General features: G+C 37.5%; 1 protein-coding gene across 5 annotated transcripts; it reads right to left on the bottom strand.

Annotated features, from left to right (window-relative positions):
* Positions 1–3,431: 3,431 nt before the first annotated feature.
* LOC113098878 (probable E3 ubiquitin-protein ligase RNF144A-B) lies at positions 3,432–16,477 on the bottom strand. Of its 5 annotated transcripts, none has more exons than XM_026263922.1 (10): positions 16,238–16,477; positions 15,863–15,943; positions 13,894–13,973; positions 8,438–8,591; positions 7,943–8,047; positions 7,782–7,842; positions 7,039–7,249; positions 6,232–6,379; positions 5,262–5,351; positions 3,432–4,809 (listed from the first exon to the last, which is right to left on the bottom strand). In XM_026263922.1, exons 3-10 carry the CDS (start codon positions 13,914–13,916, stop codon positions 4,678–4,680), a joined length of 924 nt encoding a protein of 307 aa, XP_026119707.1. In that variant the 5' UTR covers positions 13,917–13,973; positions 15,863–15,943; positions 16,238–16,477; the 3' UTR covers positions 3,432–4,677. The 5 variants fall into 5 exon arrangements, with proteins under 5 accessions (XP_026119707.1, XP_026119709.1, XP_026119708.1 ...); XM_026263924.1 differs by having other exon boundaries at positions 13,929–13,973; positions 16,238–16,476; XM_026263923.1 differs by lacking the exon at positions 15,863–15,943.
* Between the last annotated feature and the right edge of the window lie 369 nt (positions 16,478–16,846).

Raw genomic sequence — 16,846 nt, 5'->3', positions numbered from 1 at the left:
TCACCATTCACCATGTCTTCAGGCAGAGTCCAGCAAAGCAGGTTATTTGTGCACATACATTCATTAAGAACTAATAATTACATATGTGTGTACATGCAGAGGTATTTTAGTTATTACAGCTACATAGTTGTTCAGATGTGAAATTGGTATTATGTACAAGTACTATATTGGTCAATACTGTGGATTATTTAATATATAACTATCAGTTAACATCAGCATCAAAGACATTTAAAAACATTTCAGCTTAATTCATTTTCAGACAGCAGCAAGTTTTTTAAATAACTTCTGTTTGCGATCTAATGTGGATTTTGTTCACCATATAAGATAGAAATATTTATATTCAATGTAAAAGATCTTCATGTGGATCATGCATACAAATATATACAAATATCTCACTGGATTATTACAATTAATGGCAAAATGAATGTGTGGAAATGTAAACTAATATATCCTACTGACACACAACAGCAAAATATATAAATAATTGGCTTAAAACAGTTTTTTTTCAATGTGAAAATACTAACACTAATACTTCTGCACAGTACTGTATATATTAACATTTTATTAGTGTTATTATAAAAGAATGAGTATGCAGTTGTGACAACAATCTATAGAGTTTTTAATGAGAGTTTGTTTAAAGCAAGGTTGTCTGTAGTCAGTGTTTATATAATGTTTAATAACTTTTATATACATATATAAATAAACCTATGTATGTTTTTGATTCAACAGCTTCCACTGGAAATCCTCAGGGAAGTTATTTTGTCGGCGGGTGACTCTGCATATTTGACACTTTCTCTGGTTTGCAGATGGTTTAGGGATGTGCTCCGAAGTTTTTCGGAAAGCGGCACAGTTTGCCTGGCTAGAGAGTAAGATTTCCCCGTTTAATGCTCATTCTCCAATTGAATTTTGTAGTAGAAGGCTGTTAAACTTTTTTTGTATTATTATTATTATTATCTTTCATGTATTTTGTCTTTACACTATAAGTTGTGGCCAACTGGAAGAATTGTCCTCCTGTCTCCTGACCGGAACGAGTTCAGACGGATGTACAGCATCAGGGAACACTTGCAGTGCAGAGCCCTTTTCAAGTTTAACCCAGGGTACAGGGAAGAGACCGGCGTGGTGAACTTCTGGGCTTTTGTTTACACAGGATTTTGTTCCAAGGACTGTTTTTTTTTTTTTTTTTGCGGCATGAAACACATTTGTGTGTTAAGTTCATTGAAGGGAAATAGAGAATGGGCTGAGATCAACTGGTTTTGATTATTAATTGATGTAATTTAAAGTTAAACTTTGCACTGTATAATGTTTTAATAAAAAAGCTATGGAAAACACGTGCATGACAACAGGTTTCAGTCATTTACATCAGTCTATCATTCTTTAAGGTTTCTCATATTTGATGATAACATGATTTGCTATGCATTGCTCATAATGGATTCTTAGTTTAGTTGTGACAGGATTGTGAGGATTAATGAGGTTTTCAGTAGTGCAGTTCAGAAAACAAATAACAGAAAGTAACAAGTGTTTTTGGGCAAGTTCTTTAGAACCTGTATTGTTCCTTCCTTGCAAAAAGTAACCATGGATTTATTGTAGTAAAAATATTTGTTGGCACATTAATTACTGTGAGCTGTAATTATAAAAACACCATAGTTTTACTATAGTTACTGTAGCAGAACCATAGTAAATTTTCGTAGGGGCCAAGGGAATGTTCAGAATATTATTGGTGACGTTCAGAGACTGGTGACAATTTGCTACACACACGACACACACACACACACACACACACACACACACACACACACACACACACACACATATATATATATATATATATATATATATATACACACACACACATATATATGTATGTATATATTATTTGAATATATAAATCAAGGTACTCCATGACTATCTACGTAACTTCGCATAATATTGCCGTGTCATTTTCAAACCAGCGAGTAATGCCGAGGTAGCGTCTACACTACAGCCATTGAGGGAGTAGACCATTTATTTTTATTCTGTTCGTCGTAATCCAAAACTCTTTGTATTTATACGGGATGTTGTGGAAATGCAACAATGAATGCAAAAACACAACATGTATATTCACTTTTTAATTTTATTAAAAGTTTATTCATCTTAGTGTCTACTTCCGCATTCCAATCCTGCTAATAGCGCCATAATTCTCTATACCAATAAGCTGTAAAATCGTCACTCATCTGTACACCAATAAGCTCATCTTAATCATAAACCAATAACCGCTGAGGTGGGCGGGGCGACACGTGTCGCTCCGCCCCAACGTGTCGCCCCGCCCCATCGTCCAGACTGCACTCTGGGATACTTGGGGGGAGCGGCGCGTGAATATATGATGCTGGAGGGTGAAGTGTAGCGGGTCGAGGCAGATGCCCACTGGCCCCGCGAGAGCAGCTCTTCTCGGTCAGCCACAATGGACGTCGACATGTTTGATAGAGTATTTAGGATGCATTGAAAACTACGGAACTTATTGTGAGACTTCACATGGATTTATGTCAAGATTCGGAATCATTTGAAAAGTGGGAACACAGTAGTTCTAAACCCTGGTTTTGAAGGCTTCACACTTGTACATTAGAATCGGGTTAGCTTTAGTTTTTATCCAGGGTTATGAAAACCTGTCCCGTCATCAAATTTGTGCAGTATAAAATAATGCGGTGTTAGAATGTTACGGTTAGTTGCTTAGCAATAGACAAGGAAACACGTGAGGGGAGAAATGTCAGATGGTGACGATAAGCACTATTAGTGAAGATTTTTATTTTATTCTCACTATTCTCTTATGGTCCAAAATCTATTCAGGGGCAATTTATAATACGATGATGTTTTTCATGTTTACATAAAAACTCGATGCTTTATGTAAACTGCGTACTGCATTGAATTTCAAACATGAATTTCAAAAAAGTGTGCTTTAAAGACGACCAGTCTGTGTTTACGTGCTTGAATCAGTCTATGGTTGTAGTCCTCATGTAATTAACACTGCTAACTAAAATAGATTGTATGTAGGCTAGCAGAGATGTGCCACATTTGTATTCCAAAGAATGGAAGAAAGTGAAGCGTCCAACATGGCAGCTCCAGTAAAGGAAGTTCTACCTATAAAATAATTGTTGAGATTTTAGGTATTTCCTTATTCAGTTACACAGGAACTACGTTTTCAAGTATGCCTGGAAAGTGAAAAGGTAAAATTCCTTGCCTTCATGTCATCACGACTTTGCAACTTTTAAATAACTTCCCAGGACCTGAATGCTAAATCTACAAACACTAAATCTAAATGAGATTCAACTTTGTGAAAAGGTACAACATTACATTAGAATATGCTGTTCTGCCCAAAAGTAATTATCTTTTTTTTATACTTCGTAAAGAGTTTTTTTAAAACACAAGAAAAGCCAAACAACTGGATTGAAGCATAATAATATATTTAAATTTGAAAAACATGTGAACACACATATACAGTTCGTTACAAAAAGTAAAAAAAAAACTAAAAATAAAGACATACAAAAATAAAAGGCATATTTAACAAAGAACAAGAACAAAAACTAGATGTGCCCTAGTCATCAACCAGTTATTAATGTGCTAGACAATGAACATGTGGGCTTACACATTACATTTGGCGAACTGTTCCCAAAAGTATTACTTCAAAAAATAAATTAAACAAATACACAACTTCTAGAGTGACCTGAAAAAAAAGAAGTTAAGCCTCACTGGCCTGATTACTCTGACCTAAATTGGCAGGCACATGGTAATGCAGGTTGTATTTGGATCTTCAACAGGTTGTGGATAAGACCCGTCTGGGTTGGAAATAAAAGCCATCATTTGTTATGACAACAAAATGTATCTGTAGATGACATAATTCGCAAAGTGAATAACATTTGTGACAGCTCGGTTATAAACAGTGATTGATATTTGACCAGCTGTCTGATACAAGGATAACAGAAAATCTTTCAGCAACACCCAAGCCTACAAGATTTGAGAAGGCATCAGGTGACATGTCTGCTACATCTATGGTGCGTATACAGTATCTGAGCAGATTCAAATGGAAGAACAATGTTTTACTGTCCTAAGAAAGAGCTTAAGCATATACTGTAGAAGCAAGTGGCAGAGTGATTAGATCCTCTGCTGGAGGTACAGAAGTGAAACATCCTCGGCCTACAGCATGTATACGCAATTAGACAGAAAAAAAACACACACACACAAAAAAAAAAAAAACACGGCGGAGATATTGAGGTTATGTGACTATGCTACAAGAAAATTATGAAAGCACTGCTAAGAAATGTATTCCTGTCAAGTGTGTTTGTTATATCTCAGGATAAACAACATCAAAAAATTGCTTAGTCAACTTTAATACCAAATAAAGTGAAGAAAAAGTGATGCTGAGAAAAGATACAAGACAATGGAACAAAAAAACTAAACAAAAGTGTTTGCGTCCAAACACTACAGATCAGCTTGACTCCAGTGGCTCATCCAAGTCAGCTTCTCAGCTTTTCTGCTCCTCTGTTACACCTTTCAATGCATGTCAACATATACAAAAGTGCCATCTCACGGACCAGATAAGTCTTTAACCAATGCACCTGCAAAGTGTGCTCAGGAGAACAAGACAGGATCACAGCCGATCCTCTGTCAAATGAGAGGAAAGTCAACTCCTGAAGCTGAATCGGAGCTCTAGGTGGGAAGAGGGTCATCGTCGCCGCGTTTACACTTGCACTTGCAGCAAAGCACGAAAGGGGTGGCCAGCAAAAGGAAAGGGGAGGCCACTAGCAACAGCAGACCGAAGCCAGCAAAAATCCCAACAACCTGAGCACAGAGTTGACAGATCCAGGGAGAGAGGAAAAAACTAAGTACATTTAAGATAAAAAAGAAAAGAGCAAAAAGATAAACAACATTTGCACATTCCTGCTAATTATAAAACCAGTATAGATTGGTCTGTGATTCTTTGACATGTCAAAACAGATCGCATTCAGCCACAGGGGGGCAGTAATGGTTTTCTGATCGTATCTTGGCTTCGGTCCTAGAGCTACTGATACTGATTTAGTAAAGAGAATATATAAATTTGTGTGTGTGTTGTATAGAGTAAGGCATTAGCAAGTGTGACATAAGCCACTCTTGTAATAAACATAACATCTCCCTAGTACAGAAACATAAATCATGCCCTGTTGGCTTTTAGAAAATTTAAGGCTATTTCAGGTGAATTGTGTGGGTCAGCTTCAGATCTGCAGTCTAGAGGGATATGCTCATGTGGTACATACCTGTGTACGATGCCAGATGACGGAGGCTCTGGAATGACCCAGTTTGTTCCGGCATGGTCCTTTATCATAATGGATCAGTAAGAAGTCATCCTGAGGAGACGAAGGAGAGATGTTAGCATCAATAAAGTAGTTATGTGCATGAAAAAGATGATTCCCCTTGCTTCAAAAACATATATTCTCCTTTTTCTGGTTGGTTATTTTGGGTGGTATATGAGGTCTGATTTGTTAGTGTTAGACATGACTTCTAAAGTGAAACTGGAAAGGTCTAGAATCACTTTGATCATGAAATACAGTTACAGTAAGTGCATGATGTGCAGCGCCAGTCTGTCACATAAATAGCATTACAATGAAAACAGGATTGTAATAGAATCTTATGAGTTCTTTGTGCCCGTGTATCAGCGTTGTTGTTATGGGAAGAGTTACCCTTTCAAACTAGCATGTTCAAGTTCATGTGTACATTTGTGTCCTTTTGTGTTTGTTTATCTTTAGTTTATTCTTTTCAACATTAGGCGTAACATTATAACAATAACTTTTTTTTCTTGCCGATGCTATGAGAAAAGCACATCCACAGTGGGAATTACACTCTGGATACATCACGTAACTTAGCTTAAGTTCACTTGCATTAGCATCCTTTTGTGCAGATAGAAGCTGTAATGTTACGTTTGATTCATTTCAAAGGATGTCATAGAACGGGCTTTAGTTTACTGCAGTTGATCTCATCAGCTTCACCTCATCCAGCTATTCCTTTTAGAGGTTCTTTTTTTGAAATGAGAAACTGAAAAAAATGGCCAACTCTACAATTAAGATGAATATGAGTTACATGAAGAAGCAGCACTTAGAAACTCCAACAATATATTGGTCTCACCAAGCACAACTGTACTGGAATAAGACATCCCAATAAAAGTTCTGCTTATACAGTAAATAGTATGACCTTTGTCAAAATAATAAGAACAACAAAGTGAAAACTTACATCTAATGACTCCAAGCAGTACCAGCAGAAGGCGTGCTTGCAGTTCTTACACATCATCTGGGCACAGCCTTCATCTCTCTCAATGTACACTTTACATTTAGGACAGCGTTTGATCGGAGCCTCGTCCCCCTCACTCTTGAAATTGGAGCTGAAAGTGAGGAGATGAACATGCAAGAGAACGGTTCAGAGTCTCACGTACGGTTTCATCAAGCCTATTTGAATATCTCTTACATTGAAGTGTGATTCTAAAGAAATGACTTTTTCTATCATGTTCTGATAGAACAGTATACAGTATACATACAGTATATGTATAAACAAAAGTTTGGAGTCTGTAAGATCACCAAGGCTGCTTTTATTTGATAAAATATTCAGTACGACTGTGATATTTCGATTTAAAATTTGATGCATTTTCAAATGTAATTTATTTCTGTGATGGCAAAGTAGAATTTTCAGCTGCCATTACTCTTCAGCGTCACATGATCCTTGAGTAATCAATCTAATATTCTGATTTGCTGAATGTTGTAATTTCTACCATGTTTTTGCTTCGATTAAATGGAATCCAAACAGAAACGTTACTAAAATGAAGACCAGTCAGTTCCTAAAAAGTGTATGCATAATTTGTTGAAGGATACTTCAATAATATCTGTAACCTGGATTTTTATTAGTGGAGAGAAACCTATTAAAAGAATCTGAAATCAACATAAGAAGTTATTTTTGTTTTTATGCAACGAGGTGCACCCACAGAAACAAGATTTCTGCTGTGAATGCTACATGATTTGATGCTGAGGGTCTAAAGTACACTAGTACCCGTTTTCCCCAGGCAGGAAGGTGGTAATTGGCACGCTCTCCTGACACGTGTGGCCGGTGGGGCAGTCTGCCCTGCAGGCGGAGCAGAAACGCAGACTGCACTGAGGACACTGCACTGGCTGCGGCAACTGCACCTCCGATTCATTCAGCTGGCACACGGATTGGCATGAAGATGATGGGCACCAAGTCCGACAAGGATCCAGAAGCACCTCTGCAAGGAAAAACAAACAGCATATTAGAAATGATGACCTGTTTGATTTGATCTACATTTACATTTTCCCCGGGTTTGACATGAGGTATCAAATTTTATTTTGACAAAAGAGGTTGATGTATAAACACACTGTAAGTTTGTATGCTGAAAGGACTTCCTCCCCAGTGGAAAAAAACTAAGATGCAAAAAAATCTCATTCGGAATGAAACCTCTAACAATGTTATGATCGCTTTATGTTCCACAATTCTGTGTAAAAGATTTATGAATGTGTCAATTTGATGCAGGCTTTTCAAAGAGGCTGCTGTTGAAGATGTAGCTGTTAAAATACTATATTAGACATGGCAAAACTCACAGGAAAAAAAAAAAAAAAAAAAAAAACCTCACCCATCTTACAGGAATGAAGCATTATTAATTTCAAATACAATGCATAGAGGCACATTAGCAAATAACAAAAACTTAAAACAGATATGAAAAAAGGGTGTTAAAGCTAAATTAGAACTCTGTACTTCATGAAACTCTCAGGAAAACTCACCTCGCTCAAATTGGAGTCTCTTATAACGCTGCATGATATCGTTAGCCACCATAGACTCAATCTACATAAAGAAAAAACTCAAATTAATTAAGCAAGATAGAAGCAAGGGACAGTGGGTGAGAGACTGTTTTAATACTTTAAACTATTTTAAGCAAGCTTACTTCGTTTTCCAGCAAATGTCCCAGTTTTGGGCAGGCAGAGTCTGGACAGCTAATAACTGTTTCAAGGCCTTCTTTAATGAGGAGTTCAACATATTGCTTCAAACACTGTAAGAGACAAATTCTTTTTTTTTTTTTTTTCATCTTTGAAAAAAACTAGAGACGGATGCTGCCTCTGGTTAAGTTTCCGCCCACAATCCATCACAGCATTCTGCTGAGACAACATTCAAGACCTGCTCGCAGAGAACAGACCAGTTTGACCAACATCAAGATTCAAGAAGCTTATGCATGATTAAAACAACTATCAAAGCATTAGTATATAATTATATGCGCACATACTAAATTCTATAGTCATTATTTAAAAAAATATATAATAATAACAGTAAAAGGATCACTAGCTCCTGTATGTTTTGTGCATTTACATTACTGTATTCCCACTTGTGAAAAGACAGTCAAGTAATTTGTTGGATTGCACACTTCTGAAGACACAGCCCTTACCAGACTGCAAAATATGCACTGGCACTGGGAGATGGTGGTCATCTGTTCCAGCGGAAACTCTCCCAGGCACAGTTTACAGGACAGAAGGGGCGCCAGGTCCACGTCCCAGCTGGGTTCGTAGAGAGAACTGCTCATGATGCACAGATCTGGGACACTAAAATACAGACAGAAAGCATTAAAAAAACAGCTAAAGCAGTTAATAAATATCATACTGTTTTATTTAAATAAATAAAAAAAAACTAAAATATATATAAATCAATTATAAATGTACCAAGTGAATTTAGTCATCACGAAAATGTTTACATTTTAATACAATAATATACTATTACATGTTTAATAATATTTTAAATTATTTATATATTTTATGCTTCGTCATTTTTATTAGTTTTTGTACATCACATTTATTTTTATTATTTCTATTAAACTTTAGTTTGTTTTTATTTCAGTTTTATTAATTTTAGAACTTAAACTTTGCTCATGTAGCTGCCTAGGCAACATTTATTTAGTTTTATTCTATTTCAGCTTCATTTCAATGACCTAAAATATTTAATAATAGTTTTAGTTTCAGTTCATGATGATCACATTATAATGAATAGTAAGAAATGAATATTAATTTTGAGATTTGCCACAAATTACTTTAACGGTGTTTGTAAAGATTAACTTTAAGTGAGCATTAGAGGACAACAAAGGTAAAATATAATGAGGGGGAAAGACACTTCCCCTTAAACTATGACAAAGATTTGGGGTACCTCACTCCTTATCTATTAAATTGTTTGGTCTGCCACAAGCTTCTGCAGTTTGCTAAGGGCTTGTCCAATCAGTCAATGACAAGTATGTCAATATCCCCCAGTACTGCTGCCAGGCAACCCAACGAAAACTAATGACTGTCTCTGCTGGAGAGCCCTACAGAACAGACTCCCTCAGAGAGTATGAGCAACACAGAGCAGCCTGCTAAAAACAAACAGACCTCTGCAAAATACATTATGTGCAAACTTTCAAAGCACATGACACATAGGTCACAGCAAAACTTTGGTACCAAAAGTTACTAAAATGTAACATGATTCACTCTTCCACCAAATAACCATCATAGGCTGATAGAATTAATTGTTGAGGAACATTCAGATGGTCTAGTTCGTACGCTTCCCCACAGCAGATATCCGTGTAGGTGGAGACAGATGGAGACTCATGTGCTTGCGTCTGCAGTATCTTATTGTGTTGTGGTGGGAATAGTCGACAGCCCAAACAGCAAAGGGCTCTCAGCAGGCTGTTCGTCTCTGTTTGGGCCTCTCACCTCCGTCAGCACACCCACACAGCCTTAACCAGACACAGCAACTCATATGTCATATGTGTCCATGGTGAAATTACTCTGTCCTTTATGACTGTTGCCTGTCAAATACATCCCTAGTGAGATGCTGGGTAGAAGCCAAGGCAGACTGTGAGACATCAACAGTGTTAGTATGATGTACATCTTAGGACAGTGCTGATGTGCTAATCACAGCTCTTTCTGACATCATCACCTTGTGTACCACACAAATGAAGAAAAAAAATAATGTTGTGGTGCATATGGAGTCTTTCATTAACTGCTCATTCTCCAGAGCAAACGAGGCAGTGTTGATAATTTGAAGAGAATGCAATTTAAGACATCTTTCTATGACAAACACGCTGCATCAAACCCATATACGTGATATATCACTGTGAATACAACACTGAGTGATTAAAGACTGCAGAGTTTGCCCAACTACCAAATAGATATTTCTCGATTACCAAAGTTTGTCTCAAACATAAAAATGGTAGCCACATTCTTGCAGTATAGCCTTAATACATCAAATCTCATCAGGAGCAACTATATTATGTTGGTGCAAGGGCTGGGCAATAAGGTTATCCAATGTCCAGGCAAGTTTCAATCTGCCACTCACATGAAACAATTGTCCATTGTAGTCGCAATGGCCACTTTCTACAATCCAGTAAACACCCAATGGATGCTGTCTGTTTTTCCTTGCAGGGGTGCTTCTGGATTCTTGTCGGACTTGGTGCCCAACATCCTCATGCTAAGCAGACCCACCCTATATTTTTTCTGATTTGATGAATGATGAAATATATATGCAGCCACAATGAGGAAATAAAGACAAATTCCTGTTCATGATAACTAGGACATAATGAAAACAATGGCTCATTTAAACCAAGTCCACTGTTGAGTAAACATGAATGCAAAATAAATTCACATTTTTGAGTTAAGAGTTTTGTGCAATTTACTTTTATTTTTATTCCGCTTGTATGACCAATGGCAGAGAGGTGTTGATGCAACCTATTTAAAAAGCCAATTATACAATTAATGAGTGGTGCAGAAATGACACTTCAGCTGTTATAATGGTGTCTGCTGGATGTCTTATTTAAGAAAAGCAAAGCATCCATAATAAAATTGACTGCTATTCCTTGTCTGGTGTGAAATACTGTAAATTCTGTCTTACTCTGCAATATAAAGGTTAATTTTCTTACATGACATATGCAGCTAATAAATGCAACCTCCAGTCTCTTAAAAGAAATAAACAATAGGCCTCTGAAAAAACACTCTATCAATGACCAAAGCACTCAGACAGAAGATCCAAAAATGAACAACTAGAACAAATTAAATGAAAAGGAACAAATTACCAGAAAAATGTCCACCACACCCAAACTCAAAGAGGAAATCACAGGCATGAAAGAAAGTGAAGTGACATTCAGCCAAGTATGGTGACCCATACTCAGAATTTGTGCTCTGCATTTAACCCATCCGAAATGCACACACACAGAGCAGTGAACACACACACACACACACACTGTGAGCACACACCCGGAGCAGTGGGCAGCCATTTATGCTGCGGCGCCCGGGGAGCAGTTGGGGGTTCGATGCCTTGTCGTGGTATTGAAGGTGGAGAGAGAGCTGTTCATGCACTCCCCCCACCCACAATTCCGTCCGGCCCGAGACTAGAACCCCCAACCCTTCGATTGGGAGTCCAACCCTCTAACCATTAGGCCACGACTTCCCTTAAAGAAGCCCTATAAACCTCCATTGTGCATTCATCTAGACAACGACTATCCACATCTGGAGCTCTTCCTCCATGGGTCAGGAAGGGAAGGTCAGGAAATACCCTATATAACTGGATCACGCACAGAAGTTTGGCACAATTAACTCCTCATCAGGTCCAAGATAAGGACAGAAAGAGTCCAGCACATTTTTATACCAACTCACTCCGTATCACTTTTCATTTCTGCTATTGCATCAAACTCCTAAATGTGCTGAAACCATTCACAGCTAAACTTTAAATAAGGCTGAGGGTGCTCAACACACACATGCTGTTTGCAGGTCTTCTGATTTGTGTCAGCAAAAATACTGAAATCCCTGAGCTAATTGCTTAATTGGATTACATTACGAAGGAGGGGTTTGTGAACACTTAAACAAGCATAACTGTGCTAGTCAGAGAAAGAGATTTTTTACATTAACTTGATAAATACAATCAGTCCATTCATGAACTTGGCTATTTGGACATGGAACCTAGTGCCTGACAAAAATAAAATATATTGCTAATGTTTTCAGTCACTGTCTGTTTGAAACAGTCTTCTGAGGTCGAACAGTTCCCTCTAAAGCAATCACTCTGACTCACTATCATGTTTCAATTCAAAGGAATTTTCAAATCAAGTGGGCTGTTACGACCAAACTGAACCACAGAGTTGAAGTCCTTTTGACTTTTCAATTTTAGACCAAAATGACTGAGTAAATGCTAACAGAATCTTCATTTTTGGGGAAAGGTTAATTGCTTTAATTGTTTAAGAAAATGATAAAAACATTTGCACAGAAGTGTGTCGATGTGGGAATAGACAGCAGACAAATTCTGAAGCAAAGAACATGTATCCTCCTCATTAAGAACAGTGTGGTCTGAAATCATCTCTGAAAGGCAGTCTACAAGTCAGAGGGAGCAGAGCATTCCTGCCAAGCACAGGATGTGAGCTATGCCCAAAGAAACAGCAACACTTCCTGTTTTTGCCATATGCATGCCAACATATGCACGACTAGGAGCACAGACCTATGCTACTGTATGAGAGCTAGTGTAACGGTCCGCACAAAATAAGTTTTTGTCTGTTGTATGCAAAAAAAAAAAAAGCTTCTCTACACCAAAATGCGCAAAATTTACTTTTACATGGAGTAATATCCTAAATAATTTTTTTTCCTGTTCATCTGAAGAAAATTCAGAACAAAACTTTTTTTTTCTCAAAAGAATAATAATAATAATAATAAAAGATGACACTGAAAGGAAATCTTGAGCAAAATATGCACACACCAATGTGCCATGCATCATTCCATTAATAATATTTTGGTTTAATCATTTAGTGAGAAGATGTGGCGAATAAGATCATGCGTTATAGAAGTCTAATCTCACAAACAAGGATTTGACATCATTAGTAAGTGTTAGTAAAAGAGATAAATCACACTGTGCACCAGAAAGCACTGGGAAAGCTCAAGAGGTGAATCTCTGCAGGGCTTGTTCCATTTCAGTGTAGACGACATGATCTAAAGTGGATTTAACAGATTATTTGAATGACTGGGATCAAAGGATTTATAGCAGTTCAAAAAGCACACCTATTATCTCTCATTCAACAAATGTCAACAGAAGGAATACAGAGACATATGCAGGAAAGTTTGTCTTTGTTTATACTTTGTTCTCATAGCGGTCTACAAAGTTTGAGAAATCAATACTTTAAACGTGTCCAAAGGTTTTGAAAGTAGGTTACTTTTTTACTTTTTGGTGAATCTGTAATCTCTGTTTTGAAGTCACTGGACCGTGGCCTCATTAGCTCAGAGATTAACCTGCTTCATTGGGATTCCTTCTACTGATATGTTCACTTCAGATCAAGTGCCATTTATTGTTCTTTTGATATCGGGAATGTTTTTTTTTTTTTTTATTGCAGAAAAGCTACAATTCTGTGACATAACCTCAAGAGTGAACCCATGCTATCCAGACCAAGCTCTTGGAAGCTGTACCTGTACTGTACCTAACGGTCCTCTATCTAGGACATGGCTTCCCAAACTGGGGATCATGAAGAAGCTAAAATCATGAGTGAGCTGAAGTAATTATTTAAATCTTAAAAATGTAAAATAAGTGAAAAATTAAATACTTTATTTGTTTACCTGCAGATCATGTGACTATTAAACAAAATCAGAGAGAATCAGAGAATATATATATATATATAAGGCTGTGGGGGTCAAACATAAGGCCTGTGAAGGAGCCCAACCTGGATGGCTTTCAGAAAAAAATATTCAAAATAAAAGGACCTCAAATAAAACACTAGTACATTTTGCATTTTTTTCTCATTTCTTCAAGGTGATGCTTAGTCCGGTCAGATGCCTAAATGCCCTAAAATGATCCGACACCCCTGATGTGGGCTGTTATTATGCTCCACTAAACATCAATACACCTCACATTCTGAAGTTGGTGATCCGCATGCAGTGAGTCACCTCAGTCTCTTGTCCAACTGAAGAGATGATAAACAGCTCCCAGATCTGAAAATTCATAAAAAACATACATTAGTAGGCTAATCTATTAATTCTAGAGTCAATAAAAATTCACCTACCTATAAATCCTTGATGTAATATAGTGTGTGTGTGCGTATAAAGCAGGAAGACTGAAAGCTGGCAGCCACAGTTTGTTCCGGACATGGGAAGTCCCTATGCATTTCATGAAAGGGGCATTCAGAGTTGACCAGCTGTACTATGGTAGACACTAATGCCGCTCTTTCATGCTCAGCCCACTGCTGTAATGTCACTCGGCTCAATCAACTTTCCCTATCTTTATCTTTATGTCTGAACATCCACATTTAGGTTTAAGGCATCAGTCTTCACGTTAAAGGGTTAGTTCACCTAAATATTTAAATTATGTCATTAGTAACTCACCCTCATGTCGTTCCAAAACTGTTAGACCTCAGTTCATCTTCACAGTTTAAGATATTTTAGATTTAGTTCGAGGGCTTCCTGTCCCTCCATTGAAAGTGTATGCATTAAAGTTGAATGTCAAAGTGAATCGTTCGTTCGTTGTCTGGCTCGGCTCGGTGTTCATCTTCAGTTCTCTCTTCACAGCAGTTCAGTCAGTGTACTGTTTGAGTAAATTAATTACTCCGGGATATTGGTTTGTTTTAACTCAGAGGGAGTGTCAGCCACATTAAAAAAGTTAACAGCTTAAGTGCGGATTAATGCTTATTGGAGACGCAAACCATTTAAAATGATTCTGGTTCAAGAAGATCCGGTTACATCGAGTAATTCGTTCGCGAACCGGATATCACAAACTGCTTTGAACGCGCTCACAACAGACATGGAAGAGAAGCCAATGCTGAATAAAGTCATAGCTTTTGCTATTTTTGTACCAAAATGTAATTTTCTGATGTCACATGGACTACTTTGATGACGTTTTTATTACTTTTCTGGACATGTACAGTATACCGTGCATACACCTTCAAAGGAGGGACAGGAAACCCTCGAACTAAATCTAAAAAATCTTAAACTGTGTCCCGAAGATGAACGGAGGTCTTACGGGTTTGGAAACGACATGTGGGTGAGTTATTAATGACATAATTTTAATATTTGGGTGAACTAACCCTATAATCAATGAATGCACGTTTTCACAATGAAGTGTTCAATCCCTTTTAATAAAAGGTTTTTACACACGACTACAGGTTAGATTCATCATTCTTGCCAAAGAGCACTTAATTTAATATGTAATTCATTTCATAACTGGCTGCCAATAAAAAGACACTACAATATGTCTAGAGTTCAATACTCAAATCAAGCATGATCTGGGTCACTCTGATTGGCCACAGACCAAAAAAAGCAACAAATGCCAAGGCGGTGGCTGTGGCTGCTAGTTGAGTCAAACTAAGCTGAGAGGCTTTGTTGGAGTCTATATGCATGAACAGGGCACATGTCCAACTCGCCCCTGCTCTTCTACAGTGGACTGAGCACCGGAAGAAATTATTGTCAGACTGATAAAATCTGAATTAAATTGTGTTTGTGTAAGCTGGATGTGAACCACATTTGTGGTTACAGGTGGGGTAATTATCATTAACTAAGACCAAAACTAATTAAATTAAAAGACCTGTTAAATAAAATAAAGCTGAAATCAAATAATATATATAGTTGTTACAAATGGTTATTTCACATTGATCAAACGAATTTCCTTGTGCATTAAACATCCAGTGTGGGAAGCATATTCTTGCACTGAATCAACAGATTGCATTATATAACAAATAATTAATAAAAACTCCCACAAACATTGTAAAAGGTCATGTTTTGACTGAGCTATATCCTGGGATAGGGGGCACATGATCACATCTGTTTTCAGAGTGGTCTAGCATTCAGTAAACAAAACTAAGTTTAACAAAGTAATGACAATCACTTACATGTTACTGTTCTTATTGCAGTACGTTAAAGCCACTGGTGGTCATATTTAGAGGGAATGCCTGTTGTTTTACGACCCCAGCCTCCAAAGACAAGATAAGATATAGTTTCCTTGGATGTGAATATGAATCGGCTCAGCCTGACGATATGCTGATATTTGTGTAACGTTATTCATTTAAAATATACACAGTATATTACAAGACTGGGACAGCGTCAAAAGCAGCTACAGTACATTATCAAATAGAGCATGCAAGGTGGCATGCAACAAACACAAATCACTGCTTTCACATCAGAATGGCTCCCACGAAGAGTGAATACGCTGCTCAATTCATTGACATAATAATAACACTAACAGTTACGTTACATGCACCGCTTACCTTAGGATGAATCTTTTTGCTGTCAATCTGTTATAAGAATATTCATGTTCCATGCACAACTAAGCACAATGTCTTCCTATACGTCCACATTATTCACAGATAAATAAAAAAAACATATCGCACAGAATCGTAACAACGAAAGAGACTTCTTTATCAGGGAAGCGTTTTCTGCCCTAATTAACATCAGCAGGTCGGAGGGTCGGACTGGTCCCCGTGATTTTCTGGAGAGGCGTCATTTGACTGCGCTCGAAGGCGCGCGGCTGCTGATGTGCTGCGCTCGTGGGCGCCCTCTGCTGACGCGACGCACGCAGTGCTGTAGATACCCGGAAGACAAGCGGAAACTGCCACCTGCTGGTGTTTGTCCGGATCAGCGGAGCTGTCCTAATTTGACCTCTGCATGAGACGTTATGAGAGCACCAAAATTCATTGTGCAGTAAATAAAAGTTATAGTTCATAAAAAAAGACATTTTTTAATAGTATACTTGTCTAAGTATTATTAAAAAGATTTCGAGTGAAGTTTGCTCCAAGTCATATTGAAATTGCATTGACTGATTGTATCAATTTATCAGATCAGATGTATGATATATATATATATATATATATATATAT

The sequence above is a fragment of the Carassius auratus genome, unplaced genomic scaffold, assembly GCF_003368295.1.
Source record: "Carassius auratus strain Wakin unplaced genomic scaffold, ASM336829v1 scaf_tig00216723, whole genome shotgun sequence".
NCBI lineage: Eukaryota > Metazoa > Chordata > Actinopteri > Cypriniformes > Cyprinidae > Carassius > Carassius auratus.
Note: the sequence above shows the minus strand (reverse complement) of the source record. Positions and strands in the feature narration are given on the sequence as shown.